The following is a 22,903-nucleotide window of genomic DNA, read 5'->3' on the forward strand; positions in this document are numbered from 1 at the left end:
CACCCTCCTCGGAAAACCCCTAAAACTACCACAGAAACAGAAATCTGAATATCATCAGAGACCCAAAGACAATCTTGTACTAGTTCAAAAGTTTCTAAAAATAAACAACAATTGAGACAGATAATCCAATTCAGTCCAGCTGATCCCAGGTGCCATGTTAATCAGACCAACCTAAGCATCCACAGATTTTTGTCCTTTCACTTTTGAGTATGTGCAGTACATTTATTTATCTGTTGTGTTCTTTGTACCAGGTCTCCTCCATAGGGCAGCAGCTTTTGAATTGATGTAATAAACTGAAGATTAGGTCTTCTTTTCAGAGTCAAATTGAGGTGGTTTTCAAATAAAGGATTTAAATTGTAACATGTATCTAATTTAACTAACCTGATCCTTGGGTTTTTCCATGACTTAAGGAACATAAGGGGAGGTGGGTCAGATGCATTAAGCGTCTTGCTGCCATAGGAGTGGTGCACTGGCCATGGAGGTTGTATCTTTTGTAGTGTCATTATGAAAACTCTGAACCTTGACATCTGTTAAGTGCAGAACTTACTTTCTAATTTGTACCTGAAGTTTATTCTTACATTTTATAATTATCTAGAATAAGGACCCAAAAATGGCTCGAGTTGCACTGGAATCTCTGTACAGACTACTGTGGGTTTACATGATCAGAATTAAATGTGAAAGCAACACAGCTACCCAAAGGTAAGATGCTGTATTTGTAATGATAATCAGGCCTTGTAGCGTGGATGCTGCCAGTGAAGAGGTTATATAGTTCTCTTGAACTCCTTTGAATTGATCGTATTCCTGTTGTGAAATAAAAAACTCGGTTGTGCACAACGAAGTATTCCCTTTTGTGGCACCATCAGTTATTCTCCCACCTATTAAAATTACTGTATAAAGTGATTCTGCTTTTGAAAGAAATAAAACTCAGTCTTTGCCTGGTTAGATTTAGAAATATTTTTGTAGTGGCATGTCGTTGATTGTTTATTATTACTTTTAGTAATGAAATAAAATAATCACATTTAATTGGTAGCAGTGGGTCAGAACAAGATACCCCATTACATTTTCATTTCAAAAGAAATATATTCTAGTCTTTCTAAATGGGGTAGGATTTCTAACTTAAGTTCCATGGTAGGTGAATGTCTGCAAGGTCCAGAAATCTCTAATGCTTTTTTCCTTCTTTTACAGTCGACTTATTACTATTGTCACAACACTTTTCCCAAAAGGGTCCCGTGGTGTTGTGCCAAGAGATATGCCTCTAAACATCTTTGTGAAGATAATACAGTTTATTGCACAGGTATGGGAGAAACAGGCATATGTCTTTTCACTTAATGAATAACTTGTTTTTCTAATAAAACATTAACAAACAAGTATACTTCTATTTTCTGTTTTTTTGCAACCCCATTGTCAATATCTTTCTTCTAGGGAATGATAAAATTATAGATGGAGCTGGGGCATACTTCTTTTGAACAACAGGTTCTGATTAACATTATTCCACTGAAAATGAATAAAAAAATATTCACTTCAACTCAAATGTATTTTTGGTCAGTTTTTGGAATTGCCAGGAAGTCAGAAAATGCATTTGTTGACAGATTCTGACTGTCAGTAAAGTTCAAAATAGTAAGCCACATTTTATCCTGATACCGAATAATTCTGACTGTATGGGACAGGCAGTTGCACAGCTTTTAAAGCAGCAGGTCAGAGGAAAACCACGCTCAGCATGTACTTGACACATTTAGTTTTCATCAGTTCAAATGGGAATTGCTAAAATCAACTAACCTGCAGTGCTGGAAGTTTGATCTCTTTTATTGCTTAAATTCAGAAAACATTCCCATTGAGCAAAGCACTTAAGCACATCCTTAAAGTCTTTGAATAGGAATTAATTAAACAGATGCTTAAAAACCTCCATGAACTGCGCCATCTGTGAACAAGCTCCTTTTATATAAAATACTATGTTAGTACCATAATTACCACAGTTTAAATTAAATAATTAAAAGCTTTATTTCCAAAATGGATCATTTTATATTTAAATGCTATAAATTTTTGAATTTGTCAACATACAGCAGTGTTGAAAGCTTAGACCTGACAATATGTTCTGCATGCTTCTGAAAATCTTTCTTTCCATACATTTAAATAAATCCTGATTAAACTGGTTTTCAGCATTCTGTTGCTCTAAAGAAAATAAGTAGCAGAAGTGAGCAGCTTAATGATTTGCAATATTTTTACTATTTTAGGAACGTTTGGATTTTGCAATGAAAGAAATTATCTTTGACTTCCTCTGTGTTGGAAAACCAGCAAAAGCTTTCAGTCTCAACCCCGAGGTATGATGTGCCTCTGCATTTTTTTTTTAGTTAGTATATATTGTATTGTGCTATTATACATTTACTTTCTGGTTACATTCTAAGCATGCTTTCCCCTTTGTCCAGTTTTTAGGTCAAATCTTGAACTTTATTTATTGGTAAAATACATCTATGGACTTTGATCTGTGAAATGTCACATTGTTTATGCCTATCTCATGTTCCCTCAGGGAAGATTATCAAATGTGAGGCAGTGCAAATGTATAAAACAAAAATAAGAAGATAAATGAAACTATTGATCACAGTATCTCCTTATTGCTTTGCTGTTGTTATATGCAATGCCTTAAACTATTTTAGTATAAAAATAAATTTTCCGTGACGATTTCAATGTTTTTCAAAACAGTTTTACTGGAAAAAAAGTGCATGATGCAAGAAGAACTGAGGATGACAAAAAAGAAAAAACTCTAATAAAGTATTACCCCTCTGGTAAAGCTGCACTAGCGTTAGTGTCATGAGTCAGCTTCCTAGTGCATTCCCTGGAGAAAACAATCAGAAAGTTGAAAAATGTTTAAAAAAAACAGTGGTAAAATAATGAAAAATTCCCTTGAAAATATTTGCTTATAATTTTGAAACCTTTTTAATTTGAAAATTAAGAATAAACACATGGAAAATTAAAAGTGTTAGTGTTCATCTTACAAAATATGTCCATAGTGATCTTGCAGTATTAAACAGTCATATCTGTTCACTAAAATGTGAAAATCGGATGAGTTACCTTCATTATATTTGATACAAAAAATATTTGCGGAAGTAAATTAAACTTTTTACTGTCAAAAGCAGCAGAGGTGAAAAGCAAGCTTTACTTTGAGCACAGCTTTCGTCTTTCTTCAGCAGCATAAAGAAAAATGAAAGAGAATCTTGATCAGGCAGCCCCCACCATGTTCTGGGTTGTCACCTGCCGAATTCACTGCAGCTGGTCCTGCAAAGGACGTTGTGTATTAGCATTGCATGAAGCCAAACTCACAGGGCATGGACATGGTCCTTGGCTTCTTGATGAATTAACACCTGAAATTTTACTGTTTCTCTAACAATGTAAGTCGGAAAACAATGAAAAAATAGGTCTAGTTTTGATGTACGTAGCCTTCAGCACTCTAAAAAAACCCACCCATAATCCATATAAATGCACCTCTGGGATACTGTAAGTAGGAGAGCCTGTGAGATTTCCTGGGAAATTGAAAACATTTTGGTCTTTCAGTCATTGCAATGCAAGGGCTGCAAGTTTTTCTCTGGTGAATTCCATGAAGACATTCAGGTCACTTAACCTCATCTTCCTGGTGTTTTCATGTTGCAGTTTCGGCGCTGGGCACCATTCCAGACTTTTAACACAGTGTGGTCAACCCTGGGGCCTTTTGAGACAGTTGTTGATCTTCTTTGATAATGACCATGTAGGACATTTGCATTTATCTGAAGGTCCAGTTAAAATGTATTGCTAAACTCAAGGTCTAATCCATGTGTTTTGGACTGAAGAAAAAGAAATAATACGCTAACGAAAATACGTAGAAATAAAGTAAAGTTTTGAGAGGGGAGTGCAGTGCTCATAGTGCAGATAGGAATTCACAATTTATTTTGTGGACATTTTTTGTAAAATAGATCAGACTAGTCCATGTAGTGAGGATACAGAAAAAATGCTGGCGAGTACATCCTCAAACTTTCAAAGCAATTGAAGAGTATGAGTAGAATATGATTATTTGATTATGATACTCACTCACCTTTTGAACTTTACAGAGAATGAATATTGGCCTGAGAGCTTTCCTGGTAATTGCTGATAGCTTGCAGCAAAAAGATGGTGAACCTCCAATGCCAGTGACTGGAGCTGTCCTTCCCTCTGGAAACACTCTCAGAGTGAAGAAAACGTATTTGAGCAAAACTCTTACAGAGGAGGAAGCTAAAATGATAGGTCAGTGAGAGAATGGGTAATACAGAAACTTGGATGAGAATTAATATGAAAAAGTCTTCAGTACCTGAGCAGAATACTTTACCACTGTTACATGTTCAATTGATTTCTTTATTGTAAACATTTACTTTCTTGTTCATTCTAATGGTTTACAATAATGGTTTAGTTTGACAAATATTGCTTTCTTTTCTTTTTTTAATTACTTTCAGGAAAAGTCCTCAGTGGTGCTCCTCAAGTGGTAGCAACCCTGTCTTCTGGGGTTTTAAGTATAAAGGCTGTTAAGTATTAGCTTCTTCCAGTGCTGAATAGCTGTGTTTATTCATGGATATTCATCTTATTAGAAGCAGTGTCTGTGCTCAGAAAATGTACCAGCTTTGAAAACCAGCAAATATTCCTTTGATATCCGTATTTTAATTGCAGTATCTCACAGCAAATGAAACTTTCTAAGTGGCAGAAAGTTTTAAGTACAAAATAAAGCTGAACTGAAGTGCTTGAGTTAAAAGCACCATTAAGGTAAATGGGCTTCCTTCAAAGTCAATGTAGAAAGAGAATCCTGTGCCATAGGAAAAGAGCTTCTGTATCGTGCCTTGGAGGTGCCTGTTTTTGCTGGCAAAAAAGCAAATTTGGCTACTCACGTTAGCACTTCATTAAGAACCCAAAGTTATTGAATGAAACAAAGTTTACCTATTTCTACACTAGTGGTAAAGACTTGTGCTGTTGCTTCATCATTGTAGTAATATCAATAATATAAGCAATAATTAAGTCTCACTGATGGTGAAATGTACAACAAATACAGTATTTAGTCCTGTCACTAATTCAGTTCATTTTGGTTACTCCTCGTGCATTTGATAATGAATGTTTGCACTATTGAATTCTTATATTTATTAGCAATGTCTTGTCTATTTTATGATAGAATTTTCTAGTTTCCATGTATAACATGTAAGATTAAGCTAAGTAATTCCTAAATTTTATTTTGCCTTTTACTCTGCCATTAAAAAATTGCTGTCATTTTGAAATCCTAAGCTTACATTGCCTTTATCAAATAAGAAAAGAATCATCCAGAGAGTAGATGGCTAAAAATACATTTTTAAGTGTTAATATATACAATTTCATTAAGAAACTTTCTTTTCCAAAATATATGTGTCTTTAAATATCCCAAATTATACAAGAATGCATATTATTGCAGGTATGTCATTATATTATTCTCAAGTAAGAAAAGCTGTGGACAACATTCTCAGACATCTTGACAAGGAAGTGGGACGGTGCATGATGCTGACCAACATCCAGATGCTTAACAAAGAACCTGAAGACATGATTACGTGAGTTCTATAGAGCAGTAAATTCCATAAAATATTGAGATGTAATTTCAAAACTTTTTCTCTATTTCTGTCTATCATGAGTCATCAGAGAAACAGCAAGAAACAGAACCATTTTGCCTAGTTAGTATATACTTTGAAAAACTGTTTATGACAAGTTGACTGTACCTCTTTGCATGTTGCAGTGTTTGGAATTGAACCGATGCTCTCGATGTACCCAAAATCACATGTGAATCCTTATGAATATTTAGATGGTAGAAGTTGAAAAACCAGAGTGGAAAACCTGTCAGGCTATGCTCAGTACACTGTTCCAGGGTGTATTTGCATCATTGAACTTCAAAATAAGTGCAACAAATTCTATAAATCCCTATTAGTGATTTATCTTTCCAAAATCCTATTACTATTCATGCCTGTAATCAAAATCAAATCTTAATTAAAAACCCAAGTTAGTTTGTGATAAGAGTCTTGGATTTAAGGAGTACCCAACTGGAACAGAATCAAACCAGTACGTCTCAAGCAGTGTGGAACAGCGGCACTTTACACTCTTATCCAAAATTATTAATGAGGGAAGTTTCCTAGAGAGGGATCTAGTGAGGTGGACATCTGGTATGCTGTAGAGACACAGAGACATCATTTGACACACAAAGAGCAGAGGTTGCAGAGACCCAGCTGTAAGGAGACCTTGCATTTCTTTCCTGTGAAAGGGGTGGACACAGTAGTTATACTAGAAGAGAAACAACCCCTGGAAAATAGTTTGAGGTATAACAAAGAGGACATTGGTCTCTTCAATTTTTTTTTCCATATATTGTCCAAAAAAAAAAAAAAAGACAACGTGCTAAAAATACCATGAGTGGTAGATAGACTGCAATGACTGACCAAAGTCAACTACCTTTTACAGCTGATATACTCTTTATGTTTTAATGTCATTCCTCTGCCCTTGTTTGTTGCTGTCACTCACTCTGCAGATGAGATTGCAAGCTCTTTGTGTCTTAAGCATTGTCTTACTTTATACATTAATATGCCGGTGTTACTGTCAGATAATGTTTCATTTTCTTCTTATAGTACTACCCAGTATACTGGTCAGTACTCCAATCTTTCATAACCATTTTGGATATCCAGGCTTTTGCAAGAGAGGAAGTGAGTTTTGAAACTCACATTTTATCCCCAAGAGATAGCTGGATAGTAAAACCTTGAGCACTTAGATAAGAAGTGTACTTAACCTTAGCTATAAACGTCTTTTCTATGGTTTCTCAGCATCACCAAAGTGTTGCTTATTTTTAGAGGCAGGGAACAAATAGACTTAAAAGAGTTTTAGATTTCAGGAAGTCTTATGGTTTGGTAGTCATTTTTGTCAGACATAAAGATTTTAAAGTTGGAAGATCTAGAGATGTAAGTTACTGTATTTTTCTGTTATACATTATATCCAAATGGGCATATCCAAAAGTGCATAATAGATGCACTTGAAAGAAAAAAACACATTAGAACACATTTTAACTTGTTCCTCCAGGGAAAAGAACTTTCTGGGACACTTAATTATTTGTTGATCTAAAATCATGTGAACTCATGAAAACCATCATTAGCTGTTACTATCAGCATTTAAAATGTCCCCTTTAACAACTTAATTTTGCATGATAAGTGGAAAAGTCTATACATTGTTTTTATGTAATTGCTTATCATTTTATTCACAGAACTTCATGCTTCACTAGAGTTATGTAGCTGGTTTGAGTTCTTATGGGTTTTAATACATAGTTAGAACACTAAATTTATCTGTATTTTAAAGTTATGGCTTTTGTCATATTTACATATAGTTAATTTTATTGTATAAACTGAATATCGTAATGATATTTTTAATAACAAATAAAATAATATTCAGAGGGAAGTAGCTAGGCAATGAATAGTCATAATATTTTAAAGTATACAGATTCTGGAATTTTCTTTGGCAGTGTCAGACATGCTTCTGTATTCAATGACTGATCCTTGAAGCGTTTATTGTTGAAGTAGTAAATGCCACTCTGAAGAGTCTTACTCAAATCCTGACTAAGGAGCATCCTTTTATCCTCCACTGGGATATGAATTTCAATACTGGTTGTAATTACTTTCAACATCTTGTCAGAATAGAGCATCCATTTCTCTAGCATACAAACCTGTTTCTTGCAAGTACTTCAAAGATTTTTGCTGACAATACCTAACTAAAATCTGATACCACTGGTATGGAAACACGAGCTTCCAGGTGAGGACAGCTGTTGGTGTGTTCATCCAGAGCTCGTCCACTTGGATCCTGGCTCAGCTGGAGATGAGGAAAGGGCTCTGTGAACCCCCCCCTTTCCAGACACTTCATGTGGTGCGCCTGGTAGCTCGGATAAGCTGGGGACTGGAACCTTTAGGTTTGGATCTTCTGCTAGTTGTCTGAGCAATTGATAAGCCACAGAACAGCCACAGGTGTTACATTTCTAAATAATTGCTCATTTGCTTTCATAACAGTTTCCTTTCAGACTATTATTTTACTTGCCTCCATTTTAAATGCACAAACTGTTTACCCTTGCCATGAATGGGTAATAAGGAATCTCTGCAAAGTTCACTTTCCACTTCAAGTCAGCAAGGAAGACTCACTGGCTTGCCTGCAGATAAAATTACTGATTGCCCTATACTGTTTACAACTACAAAACTACAGTAATTTGCAATAGTTATTAATGCAACTAGTCTTTCCATTAGCAATGATAGTTCAAAGTTTATAACCAAGTTCTCTGATAAGATGTTGTATTTTACTGTTTTTCAAGCCAATTGCTGACACCTTCTTTCAAGTTCTGTCTGCTAGGATACAGGTACAATGAGATAGAGAGAATTCATTGTGAAAATACTTTCCCCTCATGGTAAAATTTAAGTCAGTAGATTAAAATTATGTAATCATATTATTTTATTAATGTAATCCATATCCAAGCTGATAAGTGTATAGAGTGTTAAGAGAAATAATGGCATTCACTAAAACTCTGTCTTTACTCTTCAAATTAAATAAGCCTAGTGTCAGTTTATGCCTTTACTCATTATTTCAGTGAATGCTCAGTGTTACTCTGTAAATCGTATTTTAGACTTGTGAGATGGTATTACAGTCAGGCTTTCTCTGTGACTGAACACAGAAGTACGGTATCCAAATGCAATTTATTCTGTTGGGTGGAGAGGCAGAGAAATGTAATAAGCAGGGCATTGGACTGGTGTGCAGGAAAACTAGGTTCATTTTCTTTTTGTCACTGAATTTCAGTGTGGTGTTTAGTAGCTTACAGTCCTTCTTGGTGTCTGTCTCTTCCCCCCATTCTTTTGTAGTTCAATCGGAAGCATTAAAACAGGAACAGTCTTTCCCTGCATATGTGTAGTAGGGTCCCTAAATAGGACCTTGATCTTTTGATTGCTCCAAAGCACATTACAGGCTAATAATTAGTAATATTGTGGGGAAGACTATACAGTTTGAAATGCTGTTATGCTTTGGTTATTTCCTCTGTGCTCAGTCATCAAATAGTAGGTAATCTGCATTCTTAAAAAAAAATATTGGAAACAAATCAGAAAACAACTGCATCTTCTTTTTCAGTGTAATAACATGAGGTGTGCGATTTCCAGAGATCTGTGCCCTCTTGAGGGCAACTGTCAGTATCTTCAGTTTTGTTATTTGGGCTTCTTACATATCTGCTATTTGCTGTACACAACTGGTGTAATACAGCTGTTGTGTGATGGGGGACACACCAGTTTTTTCCTCATTGCCTCATCCAAAGCTTGCATCACGCAAATGCTGGTCTTGATGAAGGAAGCCTCCTACATTATAATTCCATCTTGATACATTTGCCCATTCCTCTCAGAGAGAAACAAATGAGTCAGTAATAATTGATTTTTCAAGTACCGAGTAGTTACAATGCATTTATTCATGTTTCCTTTTTATTTCATTTATAGGGTCTAGCTTTTTGTGCTGATGTTCTTACTAGGCCTCTGGCACTCCATTATGTCCAGCCCTATTCTGAAAAACTGTAGGTGGTTCATTTAACACAGTTACTTGTTCAGCTTAATCAAAATTCTGTTTTAATTTTTCAGTGGTGAAAGAAAACCGAAAATTGATTTGTTCAGAACATGTGTTGCTGCTATTCCTCGATTGCTTCCCGACGGAATGTCAAAACTTGAGTTGATCGACTTGCTGTCAAGGTAAGCTGTTTGAGCATTAAATGACTTCTCAAGGGGAAAAGAATGAAAAACTGAGCCACAGGATGCGTAACCATTTCTTAAACAAAACTATGTGCTTATAAGAAGTAATCTGATATTGATGGATAAGACACAGAGGTCCCAGCATCTTTTTACAGGCATTATGTTTATATTATAGACTCATAATTTTATAAGAGAGTAGATAACGTCATCCAGAACTCCCTTCCATCAGTATGTAGGTTACATGATACACTGTTCTTCGTGATATTCACCATTCTTCATGATATTCACCATTTAATGCCTTTTTTAACCATGACAACATTTTAATTAATGGAAAAGAACATCTTCTATGTAGTGCAAACGTGTGTAGATACCTGTTTAGTTTTGATTTATAATTCCCAAATGCCTTTTGTGCTAAATAAGCTGTATTTCCAAATATTTTAAAATTTATAAAAAGAAAAGGATAAGTTTAAATTTAAATTTATCCAGGTAGACTTCACTTCACTGGAGAAAACAACTGCTACAACTGCTTAGGTTTCAGGATGTCAGATCAGTGACTTACTGCAAATAATTATGATAAAGCGTACTGGTCAGTACAGGAAAGTCTGTTACAGTTCAGTTCCCGTGTGCGTTATTGATGTGAGTGGATTATGGTGGTCAGTCAAGCCACAGTGCCCTGTCAGTGTGTTGCTCTCAGGTAACTGTGACAAAGCAGTCTTGACCACTCTGTTCTTGCTTGTGAAACATCTGAGAAGAATGGCAGGTGTGGGAGTCAGAGGGTTACAGCAACAGCAGGTTTTTTTGCTCTGTGAACACCCAACTCCCAGTGATCTGCTAAAACAGTGAAACAATTAATTCTGCAGACACCCAAACAAACCAAAAGTGTAGCCAAGGGAGGCATACTGTGGTGCATGGCCAGCTTGATTTTGTTGTGGTTACATCCTCTGCTATCAGTCACTTGTGGCTTGTTTTAAGTCTTTGCATTATCAAATTATACAGATACCATATTAAATAATAACATCAATTCTGCATAAGGAAAATGCAAAAGGACATGTTTTCCTTTAATTCAGTATTTTAGCTAGCTTTGTATCCTATGTAGTGGCCTTAACTGAGCTGGTAGAAAGCACATATCCATTCTGGTCACAGCTCTTCAATCACAGAGTGTTGTCCAGGTCAGTCCCATCACTACTCTTAAGAAAGTTTGGAAACTAATGCGTATTTCTTCACAAACTGGTGCTTCTCTCCTTATGTCTCACAACTATCAATATAACCACTGGTCTATCTTTATGCTGTCATCAGACTTCATGCAGAAAAGGTCAGTGTGATTCCTTAGCTGCATCAAGTTTGCAAGCATTTCTCGGGTAATTTCTATGCTGGAACAATGCAAGCAGTAGGTGTGCTGGGTTATGTGACTCTGACTGTGAGAAGTGAGACATCAAGAGGAGCTGAGGACAGCATCTCTAGAGCAGCTTCAGAAGCAATTACATGCCCAGGCTTTCCCCAACAAAGGGACCTCTGGGAAGCTGTTCTCACCTCCTACACTTATGCTACAGACTCTTTGAGACGTGGATACCATTCTAAACTAGATTCTCAAGTCTAAGCAAATAAAATTTACATAAAAGTAAGTGGATGCATAATAGGTTGGAAAGCAGTTAATGGGCAGATCATGGTTCAGGAGATGTGTAGCGTGGTGTTGAAATAATGTGTTGAACGCACACAAAAAAGTGATGTTCCTATGAAAAGACAAACCTTATTTACATGTATAAATGGAAATCAGTCTAAAAGATTTTTGAAAAAGTTATTCTGACTTAGTCAGTATCAAGGATGCCTGTTTTGGAGAACCATGTTCAAGATGGGGCATTGCAGTTGATGAACAGACTGACCAGAAAACAAGGGAAAGAAAGATCAGTGGATTGAAAGAATTAGGTCTGTGTAGCTTGGGACAGCATGGACTGAAAAGGGTTTGCAACAATGTATCTTCAGAGAAGAAAGTAATAAACTGTTGAAGGACTTAATGCCTGGCCTACTCGAAGTCTTCAGACTATCCCAGCACCAGAGCTACTTCTACATTCTCTAGACTGTGCCATGTTTACTTGGGTCCAGATTGACTACTTCTTCCATTTATGCAAAAGTAGTCCCATGAGGTAAGTATTTGCTGTTCTAGGGAACACTGCATTACAGTATTGTGTCTTTGCTGGGTCAGAGACTAAAATCAACACAAAGATGAAAAACATTGAAGAGGTGATGTTCCAGCTCCTCTCTGGTTTTGAAAAGAAGTCAAGAAGCTGTTCTGCCAGGGATTTGTGTGGGAATGTTGTTGGGATGGAAAGCTGTTGAATATTTTATTTTCACTAAAGATAAAATAACATATTTGGGTTAATGGGTTCTTTTACTCACAGTTTGGTTTGAATTTTTCATCCTCATGACAGATGTGTCTTTTTGGCAGTTTCCAGAAGGAGTCTGTGACTCAGCAGCTAGACTTTCTTCCAGGACAGCTGTATTGAAATTATAAGCCATAAAGCAGATGTCAAGTGTATACTGCACCCTTTGCCCTTTCACTGCCCAGTGAAACCATTCATTAAAAATTCCCAAGTAGGTCTTAAATTTAACTGGAACAAGTGCAAAAAACCAAACATGTACTTGCTTCCTCAAGCTGCCCATCATATCATGGTAATACACAGGTGGATTCTTACGCTCAACTGGGATTTCATCTCGTTTGATAATGCCATTGCGCAGTGACTTGGGCTTAGAGATGTATGTCTTTTGTATCCTCTTTTCAGTTATTACTTTGTGTCATTGTGAAAGTCATTTCATGGATGACTTAATCATAGTACCGGGGGTTTTGCTTATTTTCCTGGTTTTGGCGTTCCAGAGAGGAGACAAAAATGGTCCTTTCTTAGCACAACAAAATACCGTGTTTCCAAATTTATGTAGAAAGTCACATGGTTATTAAAGCGTAACAGTTATTTTTGGAGTCGTCTTCACCACGACAATCGCTTTCCTTTGACTTAATTGAGGTGTCCCCTGCCTCCCAGTTAGGCAGCTATAATGAACCAAATTCATTATGAGCCACATCTGATCATACACTTCCAACGGAATGGAATTTGGTTCCACTCCATTTGGCTATTTAGCTTTTCGTTCATAGCCTTCTCTGCATTTCTTTATAATGAGGCCTCGTTTTCAACTATGTAGATTAAATGTAGATAAAATGCTTTGAAAATAAGTTCTAACACACTACAGAAAATTGCAGTCTCATGAGTAATAAAAACAAAACGTATCATAAAGGCAATGAACCAAAAATTGCAGAACACAGTGATCTGAATTTACTTCATTCTGCCAAGCTACCAACATAGACGTGGTTTGATAAATTTTGTGTCAAAAGAAACTACGTCGAATTTTTATGTTGAAAAGAACTTCAACGCAGTGCAAATACAGAAGGAAATAAGATTTGAAAATGGGATCTAAAATTGCACCATCTTTCAGGACTTTGGGAGTGTGCAATATGTTTTTAAAAGTATGGGAGGTTCTGAGACTGTTTTTCCCATTCCCCTGTACTAAGTTGTTTAAAACATGAAGGAGTTTTTTAATTCAAATGCTTCTTTTTACTTCTTTTGAAGATTTTATCTCAATAACTGTGTTTTGCTTTTTGGCTAAAGATTCACTTTAACTGTTAAGCAGCTAAGGTATCATGAGATTTGGGGGTTTTATATTGAAAGAAAAAAAATAAATACATAAATTACGAAATTATGTATTTACCTGTAAGCCTTTTTTATCATAACTATGTAGAAGTTATTTTATAAGCGTATATAACAGTGTACTTGGTTCAGAGAGACAGCAAAGTTACCAAATGATGTACTTTAAATAGACTGTCTTTTAGGAGTGGAACAAAAAGTTCTTTTGGATCTATTAATGTGTTCAGGCACTGCTGTAGCAAGGATTACCGTATAAAAACAGGTTAAGGATGTTAATTGTGGTCAGTAATAATGAAACCCTGATACACATCATTGTCATTGGGAATTTTCCATCAGTGCCAAGTTACGGAGGAACATATGCTCCTTAACATAATAAACTCTCCTTATATGTTTATTACCTAACATATACTTTTACTTACAGGTTATCTATCCATATGGATGATGAACTTCGACACATTGCACAGAATTCTCTTCAGGGTCTACTTGTTGACTTTGTTGACTGGCGAGAGGATGTACTCTTTGGTTTTACTAATTTTCTGCTTCGTGAAGTGAATGATATGCATCATACTCTTCTTGATACTTCACTGAAATTGCTGCTACAGTTGCTTACACAATGGAAGCTTGTAATACATACTCCGGGAAAAGCTTCTGAACAGGCAAAAGCCAGATCTGCAGAGGTATGAAATCAAGAGATCTGTGTCCTAACATTTATACTCATTGAAGGCAGAAATTATATTCCTTGGTCTTGCTGTGGTTTATGTATTTTGTATTTACTCACCTGAGAAGAATTCATCATGCAAGGTTTTTTAAGGTTATTAGTTCAGCTGTCTTTTGAGGACAGCTATGTTCTTGTGTAATACAGCAGATGTTACTGTTGTTGAGCAACATAAGAGAATGCATGTCAAACTGAAATATGCACATCAACAAAAGCGCGTAACATGAAATATGTGTATGTAGATGTGGCAGAAGGACGTTTTCCCAGGACTGAAACTGATTGATAATGCTAGTGGGAACACTGAGAAGAGTGAAGTGGATCTTCCCTTCTCACAGCCATTCCATTTGGTTGATTCAAAAACATAAGAGAACCCTATTGTCTCTGCAGCCTGCTGTCTCCGTGTGTTACAACATTCCTGGCAACTGAACAGCTTCGCTCCTGCGCCTCCCATCTGCCCTGTCCCACAGATATTTTCATTATGAGAGATGATTTTCAGCCTTCTTATCTCCTAACCCAGTCACATTGGAAATGTTTTCCTTTGGGCAAGCATGATTTTGGCTTTATATCACAGAGGAATTTAATTAATAGGTAATAATAGTATTACAAAAATGTAGAAAAGATAAATCCTCACATACTTTTTGGTAAATATTGTTAGACTTTACTGATGGAGTCAGGTTCAAGAGGCTAGCCACAAGGATAAGGCGTTGCCTGCTACAGGATCAAAAAAGGACCTGCTATCTGGAGTAGAAGAAGTGTGAAGTCTTCATAGTCTGACTTATCCATTCTTTATTTTAGTGAAGATGGAAGAAAGCAGGTAGTCGAATTGCAAATTAGAGGGAGGGGTTTGGCCAAAGGACTCTGCTCATAGATTGGTTTTGTGGAACAAGGTAACTTAAAGCAATAAAACCTGGTTGTCTGAGGGAATGTGGTTAGTCTGCTACTTCAGCATTTGAAAAAGGTAGTTGTAGGTGGCGCTGGACAGAGACTTGAACTCTTGTGGGTTACTCTGAGCAGTATTTATTGCAGAAGATTCGCAGGAACAGCAGCATTGGGTCACCTCCTCAGAGAGTGACAATCATACAGCAGTATAACTGGTCTATATATAGGGTTCTAACAGGTATTATGCAACTAAGCGAAATTTATCACTGTCCAGTAGGATTTTCTAAGTATTCATGATGTCCTCAGGTTCCTTCCGTTCCAGTGGTCTGCGGGTTCTACTTCTTCTTTCTCGGCAAGTACCGAACGAAAGGTCATCGGGTTGCAGGGCTAGCTTTGTCTGAAGTTCTACCTGTCTCATTTGTTATCTATAGTTCATCAGTCTAGCATGGAGATCAGCAAACCTAAGAATAGCATTTATCAATGTCTTAACTAAAGGTACAAAGCAAGCATAAGGTAACCACGCTCGTGGTTCTGGGTAAGGGCTATACAGGGGAAAAGCTGAGACTTTCAGCCTTAGCAGCACAGCTTATAACACTGATATAGGCCTAAAATCCTAATTCCTTCTTTTCCTACAACAGCATTTATATGGCCTCTGGATTTTGGCTTTTTGTATGTCCTAGTTAAATATAATATTCCTTGGAGACCTGGTTTTCAAACACTATCATTCATTTCCCACCTTGCACTGTTCTACAGTTGATACCAAATGGATCCAGCCACAGGATACAGTCTGAAAGAAGCCCCTATTCTAATGTACTACATGCAGTTGAAGGATTTGCACTGGTTCTGCTGTGTAGTTTCCAGGTCGCTACACGTAAACTGGCGGTTTTAATCCTCAGAGAGATCCGTGCTTTATTCCTGGCCCTTGGCCAGGCAGAGGTATGATTTTCCTTTTCTGGAACTTTGAGTTAAAAGTTTCCAAAGATAAACCTCAAAACTGCTATTACAGTTGCTTTTAACATAATTGCTGTGCTGTAACAGGCATGCACTTAGTATGCACTGAGCTGACCATTTCTATTTGCCTTAACACTGCAAACCTTTCTGTATACTCAACAATGTAACATTAATAACATGTGCCCTACAGGAATTTGAAGAGAAACATACTACAACTTAATATTTTCTCATGGCGTGTTGTGAATGTAAAAGACACTGTAAACCCCTTTTTTACTGCATGGATCATTTTTGTATTGTCAGGATTATAAGTTTATATTGGAAATTAAACTCATTCCTGTAGCATACCATTTTGTAAAAAAATACAGCATAAAGACTAATCTAAGATTATTCACATACATTTCCCTTGTATAGTAAAGACGTCTAAGCCTTTTTTATGGATGTAGAAATATAGAGAGTCATGATGTGTGTTGGTGGTCACAGCTCAGTGAGCCATCCAAATGCCTAAGAATACAAATATGTGTGCTCATGACAAAGGAATGCTTTAATAAACAGTAAGCTAATTTTTCAGTCTTTTGATATCAACTATCCAAAGGCACTTGGGATTTTCTGATACGTGCTTTTGTTCGGTAAGCAGTGAGCTGTAGCCACAAATAAACTTCATTTCAAACCACAGCCTGGACTTGGTTCTGAGGTTAATAAGAAAATGACAAAATGCACCTATCGATACCAATGATTTTTTAAACCATTTTAGATTCATGTCATCATTTTTAGGTGGTTCTATTTCATGTTCAAAAAAAAAATAAAATTAAAAGGGAAATAATTTGGTCAGGATAGCAGTAAACTTGTGTTCTTTGCATCATGCAGGATGATGACAGGCCTATGATTGATGTAATGGATCAACTGAGTTCTTCTATTCTTGAAAGTTTTATTCATGTGGCTGTTTCAGATTCAGTAAGTATTACTTTACTGTTACTGCTAGAATTTATGTAGTGCATAGACATAACAAATATCAGACATGAAAAACTAAAAATAAAGCTTCTAGAAATCAAATAAATTATACAGCCTCAAGACTGCAGCCATCTACCCAAGAGCTCCACGGCTCCACAATGTCCCACACAATCTGTTCCATGAAAATAGTCATATTATGGATGTAAAAGATATTACATATAAGAAAAAAATTATAACAAAATTTATGATCAAAACTACCTGGATTCTGGACTTGTGACCTGCATCCAAAAGAACTACTGAGAAAGTAATTTCCAGCATCACCAAGTGCTTGAGGCACTTGGAAGTCACTCGCTGCTGTCATCTGTTCCGGAAGGGAATACGCTTTAGATCCCTTGCACGCTCAGATTTGGTCCCATCTGCAAACGTAAGCCTAAGATCTAGATTAATTCACAGCTGAGGTGGATCTCTGCTTTTGCTCTCTCATGGGCCTGGTGTGTCCAACATGCCACCAGAAGAAGCGGAGATGCAGGAAGCATTTTGAATGGAAAAGCATCAGCAGAACTGTTCCTTATGGCAGCTTGTTTTGCATAGATTTTAGAGATTAGTGCCTATGTCCAGAGAGCAGAAACTATCAGTTCTGGGCACTTTTCAGCCTGATGAAGTTTAAAGCAACAATTGTTCCTTGCCACAAGAGCCCTTTCCTGGGGTAGGAAAAGGACATTGAACTGATGAAGTTGGGCCATCGTGCAGCTGAAAACAGGAAAGTTACAGGATCAGAAACTGAGCAAGCAAGAGACATTTGGATTGTAACCCAGAAATTAGGAAATTCAGCTGAAATAACAGCACCTGGTCTTGGATGTTGCAGTTTCTATAGGCGAAGGTTTGGATTTTGTGCTTTAATTCTACGCATTAATGATATAGCAAAGCAAATGTGTTGGCTGCGTGCCTCATTTCTGACAAGTACAGCAGAGAGTGGTAATTCAGTGATTACTTTTGTAACAGTGGATGTGAGATGCAGGCAACAGTTACATCCTGTTTGAGGTCTGATAAGCAAATAACAAGGATGCCAAAATACATATGGTTTAAATTTTCATTCCACAAGGTTGTTTTCTTGAGACAAAATTTAAATTACAGTGGAGAAATGGTTTGTTGATATGATGAGAACCCTACTTGCCACTGAGGCAGCAGAATTTAAGGTGGATTAAAACTGCTTACGTGCCTGCTTCAGCCTTTGATTTCCCTACCTACATCTTCAAATGCCCTGATGAATTCTGAAGAATATTTATTAATAGCATTGGTATTTACCATATTGTCATAGCATGTGGGAGTCTTAATCATGGGCTAAGGCTCTGTCCAGCTGTTCAGACAATGTACATATGGACAGTTGGTAGCCATTCCGGACTGCAGCCTCTGACAAGAAACAGTGGATGGGTGATGGCAGCAAGAATAGAAAGTAACGATGAGATTATATTGGTCAGAATAATCCATAGTTTTTGTAGCATTTAAGGGCAAGTTATTGTGCCTATCACGGTAAATAGGAGCTTTAAGGAAGAACCAGAGGGGAAATAATAAGATAGGTCTTACCAGCATTTGTAAAAAGCTCCTCCTGAGGGAGAGAGCAATGTGACGGCAAGCATTAACGTGTTGGTCTAAAAAATCCAATAGAAGTTGGCCATGGAGTTTGAAAAAAAAGGCAGGTACTGAGGAGGAACATGGCAGGGAATAAATGAGCGTCACTGTGATTTTTTTACCTTTTCTCTCCATAGACAACGATCCCATTAACACACAGTGTGGATCTGCAGTGGCTCGTGGAGTGGAATGCCGTCCTAGTAAATAGTCATTATGATGTGAAAAGTCCTTCCCATGTCTGGATATTTGCACAGTCTGTTAAAGACCCTTGGGTTCTCTGCCTCTTCAGTTTTCTTAGGCAGGAGAATTTACCAAAACATTGTCCTACAGCTCTCAGCTATGCTTGGCCATACGCTTTCACGAGGCTACAGCTGATAATGCCTCTTGTGGATCCAAAGTAAGTGGCAGCCTGCATTTAATTTTCATTCAAATGGGTTGTGTGATTTTAAAACAAGCCTTTTTTTTTTTAGTTTCGTGTTTCAGTGTCAGTCTGTAAGTCCTGCAAGGTGCTACCCAAACATTCAGTTTGGAGTTTAATAGTTGCAACTTGTAAGGTGGAAAACTCTGGTTTTCTATCGTCATTAATTTTTCCCGTGTATCTGGTCATGTAGAATAACGGCTGGTGGCTACATGGCATGTTTTATTCCCTTTTAAAATATTTTAAGATACTGTGTAATTAAGGCTGGGAAATTATTTTAATAATTTAATTTATTTTAAAATTCTAGTATTCCTGTTAATGCAAAGAAAACAAGTACTGCAAGCAGTGGAGACAACTATGTTACTTTGTGGAGAAACTATCTTATTCTCTGTTTTGGAGTAGCAAAGCCCAGTATTATGAGCCCAGGACACTTGCGTGCTTCAACACCAGAGATCATGGCTACCACGCCTGATGGAACAGTGAACTACGATAACAAGGTGATGCATCCTCTTTCAAACAATTTGTTCAATTAGAAGAGTTTTAAACTGCATCTGCATCCAAAATCTTATACTGTTGAAAGTATTTCAGTCAGGGGAATATTATAATATATGCAAACTGCTTAAGGCACATCATTAACAATTAAAACATCTGTATCAACATGGTATGTCAATAAATATTTGGCAGAAGCCATGACATTTTCAAAATATTACTTTTTTTTTTTACCCTTCTGGGTGATGTATTTTCAAAATATGGAAATTCTGGACATATGTGTTGAAGTTAACTTCAATTTGTCATCCCCTTTCTTTCCTTGTAGACCACTCAAATTTGTAAATTTGTAGTATTATTAAGCAATAAGGCAAATTTCTGAATAAATGTATAACTGTCAGACATGAAGGAATATTATATGAAATACAGTTTCAAGTAGTAGCAACCTCAGAAAAGCAGTAGTTCCACAAATGCAATTACTGGAATATTTAAAGAAATAACAGATTAAAGAAATTATAATAACCTGAATGAAAGCAAAGAGATTTCCCAGATATGTTTATTTGCTAGGCCTTACTGAGATGATTGTGATGTAGCAGACATCCAGTTAGGTCAGTGTATTAATATGCGTAATAGAAAAATCATTTAAGGGTATTTTTTTAATACATATTGATTCTTGGACAATGTTTTTTTGTTAAGATAAAAATGTATTTACTTAATATTGATAATCCTGACAATTAAACATCAATGATTTCTTAATTTATTTTAGGCTATTGGAACTCCATCTGTTGGAGTCTTACTAAAGCAGCTAGTGCCTTTGATGAGACTTGAAAGCATAGAAATAACAGAATCGCTTGTATTAGGATTTGGAAGAACAAATTCACTTGTTTTCAGGTATTTCCTCACTTATTCTCAATTATTTGCCTTTTATTCAAATGCATTATTTTTGCTGCAATTTAAGTATACTCAAATTTTTATTTGCATTTTAGACATTTTTATGTATTGAATAAAATATTTGTGCTTTTCAGAGAAGATTAGATTTTGTTTACAAAGTTTGTTTTTTTTTTAATTTAGAGAATTAGTGGAAGAACTTCACCCACTTATGAAAGAAGCCCTAGAAAGAAGACCAGAGGTTAGTTGTGGAAATTAAATGTACTAGTTTGTCTAAACAGCAAAGTAAATTTTGAAGTAGTGATTTTGTCTCTTTGAAATACGAAGGTATTCTTTTGTACTACGTAGCAAGTTAAGCTCTGTCTGCAACATGAGTTTTATTACTTGTGTATAAGAACATAAAATAATTCCATTAGAACTTAGTTTGATTTGAATTCTATCAGTGATACAAAATATACAAGTACAATATAGAAATCCATTCTGAGGAAAAATTCCCAATCAAATAGGGAACTTGGATATAGTGGAAATCCACTTTCAATATCTGGAAAAAGTAATTTGTAATATAGCTGGGCTTCAAACACATTTTGCAGCGGTGTTCAGATGTGCTTTTTATTTGCAGAATAGGCAGGGTCATCTGTTTGTTTCAATTGACTCTATTTGTTCATTAAAAATACAGCAGGTTAACCAGCAAATTCATCAATATTTTCACTTTCATTTTAGTACTGTCCTTTTTCATAATAGAAAGGAGTGCTGGAAAATATCCGAACAGATCATCAAGTCCCTCCAAGGGAGGATGAATTAGTCTCCTGTCATTCCTGAAAGGCATTTTCTAAACTGTTCTTAAAATCCTCTGGTGACAAATTCTGTAGCCTCACTGAGCGGTTTAGTCCTAGGACATGTCTGTGCTGCTGAACGGGAAAGCCATGGGCAGAGCTCGAATGTTGGACCCAAGTTGCCGTTCTGCTGGATTTTCCCTCCCTGGGTCAGTTTTGGACCATTTCAGCTGGCTCCCAAAACCTGACGGAAACCTAAGATGGCTCTTGAGGTAGCTCACTCCCAGGAACGAGCACCAGAAGGCACTGAGCCACCAGACACAGTCCCCCAAACTATCCCAGCTGCTTTTGCTCTGCTGTGCCTCCCTCATCCCCCACCTCCCCGTGGGCAGCAGCCTAAGGGCCAGGTGACAAAGCCACTGCTGTGGCTGCAGCACAGCCCGCAGGTGTGAGCAGACAGTTTGTAGTAAGAAAACACAGAGATGGTGCCTTGGGCCAGAGAAGCATTGAATGAGTCCTGCTGGGCAACATGGACATGGGCAGCCTTCTTGAGGTCTTCTGGAGCAGTGTGAATGCGAGGCAGCCTGTGCCGCTTGACTTTAGAGCCATCAACAGTCCCCGTCTGTTTATGAGTGTAGACACAGCTGTTGTGTCCATGGAGTTCTGCTGTTCTTGCATTAATACTCTCTTCAGGCTTCTTTACCTGAATCTCAAGCAATTTTAAACTGTGTTCACTGCTCTGTCCTCCACAGCACTTTCAATAAGGTATCCTCATGGTGACCTGGTGTGTTGTCCCCATCTGCCAAGACATAGTCTTCGGTGCAGAAGCCATGTGGAGAAGGGTGGTCAGGAAGAAGTTGAAGTATTAATAGGTGGAGAGAGGCTCTCAGCTATGCCCAGTATGCAAACAAGCAAAAATTAATTAACTCAGTGGGCACTTAATTCACGTTAAGTTTTACATGGACAATTCTTAATAATTCTGTCTCTGGCAAATACCCACTACCATTTCCACTCTGTGTTGCTTCACACCTCAATTCACTTCTGTGCTTCCATCCCTAGGAAGCTGTTGATTTGAAAGTCACTTGTTTTGATACTGGGCAGAAGTGGATTAATACGTCTTGGTGCATCCACTTCCCTCTGTATTTCTCCCTGTGTGCCATTGAAGACAGGCTTGAAAGGCCTTTTCTGGAGACAAACATATCCAGTCTGCCCTCAGGAAAAGAATCACGAGAATGCAGAGGTTTACAGTGTACTCTAAGAGCAAATTCAACACATGGAAATTTCAGTAGAGGAAAAAGAGACTACAGTGTTAATTCCTGTATTGCTCCTGATACGTAGAACTGGGACACCTTCCTGCAAGCAGTGCCACCAGTAAACCCAGGAGTGACTGCATGGGTCCTGTAGCTGTAGAGAATGTGCCAGGCCTCCCTGTCAACATACAGTTATCCAACACATCAGAAATAACATCCTTGAACTGACATATGCTGTGACTAGAAAGAGAATTACTAGCATGGCCAAGAACTGCAGGGGCAAACCAAAATGGACATTACACAAGATCTGCCACATGGGCACTGGCACAGAGCTGGCCAGATCGCTTCTGGCACTGCTGCAGGAGGCAGCTCAGCCTCTTAAATACTGTCTTACAACAAAACTGCGTTTGCTCTCTACATGTGCTTCCTGGGACCTCTAAGGTGTAGAGGAAAAAAAAAACAGGGCTCTAAATATGACAAATAAAATGGCATAATGATTTGAATATAACCTTTGGCTAGGATGCTGCAAAATGC

The 22,903-nt window shown here is 37.2% G+C and overlaps 1 protein-coding gene across 11 annotated transcripts in view; it reads left to right on the forward strand.

The window, feature by feature from the left end:
- Positions 1-22,903, forward strand: part of FRY (FRY microtubule binding protein) — a 235,033-nt gene that overhangs the window by 135,304 nt on the left and 76,826 nt on the right. For all 11 annotated transcript variants that reach the window (XM_065051450.1, XM_065051454.1, XM_065051440.1 and 8 more), the window contains 13 exons: positions 596-699; positions 1,186-1,294; positions 2,232-2,318; positions 4,077-4,248; positions 5,432-5,564; positions 9,636-9,743; positions 13,854-14,109; positions 15,780-15,962; positions 16,842-16,928; positions 18,692-18,951; positions 19,280-19,469; positions 20,225-20,349; positions 20,530-20,587. In XM_065051450.1, the coding sequence (XP_064907522.1) occupies positions 596-699; positions 1,186-1,294; positions 2,232-2,318; positions 4,077-4,248; positions 5,432-5,564; positions 9,636-9,743; positions 13,854-14,109; positions 15,780-15,962; positions 16,842-16,928; positions 18,692-18,951; positions 19,280-19,469; positions 20,225-20,349; positions 20,530-20,587 (1,872 nt within the window). The remainder of the gene's footprint in view (positions 1-595; positions 700-1,185; positions 1,295-2,231; positions 2,319-4,076; positions 4,249-5,431; positions 5,565-9,635; positions 9,744-13,853; positions 14,110-15,779; positions 15,963-16,841; positions 16,929-18,691; positions 18,952-19,279; positions 19,470-20,224; positions 20,350-20,529; positions 20,588-22,903) is intronic.

Source organism: Columba livia, chromosome 1 (genome assembly GCF_036013475.1).
Source record: "Columba livia isolate bColLiv1 breed racing homer chromosome 1, bColLiv1.pat.W.v2, whole genome shotgun sequence".
Lineage (NCBI taxonomy): Eukaryota > Metazoa > Chordata > Aves > Columbiformes > Columbidae > Columba > Columba livia.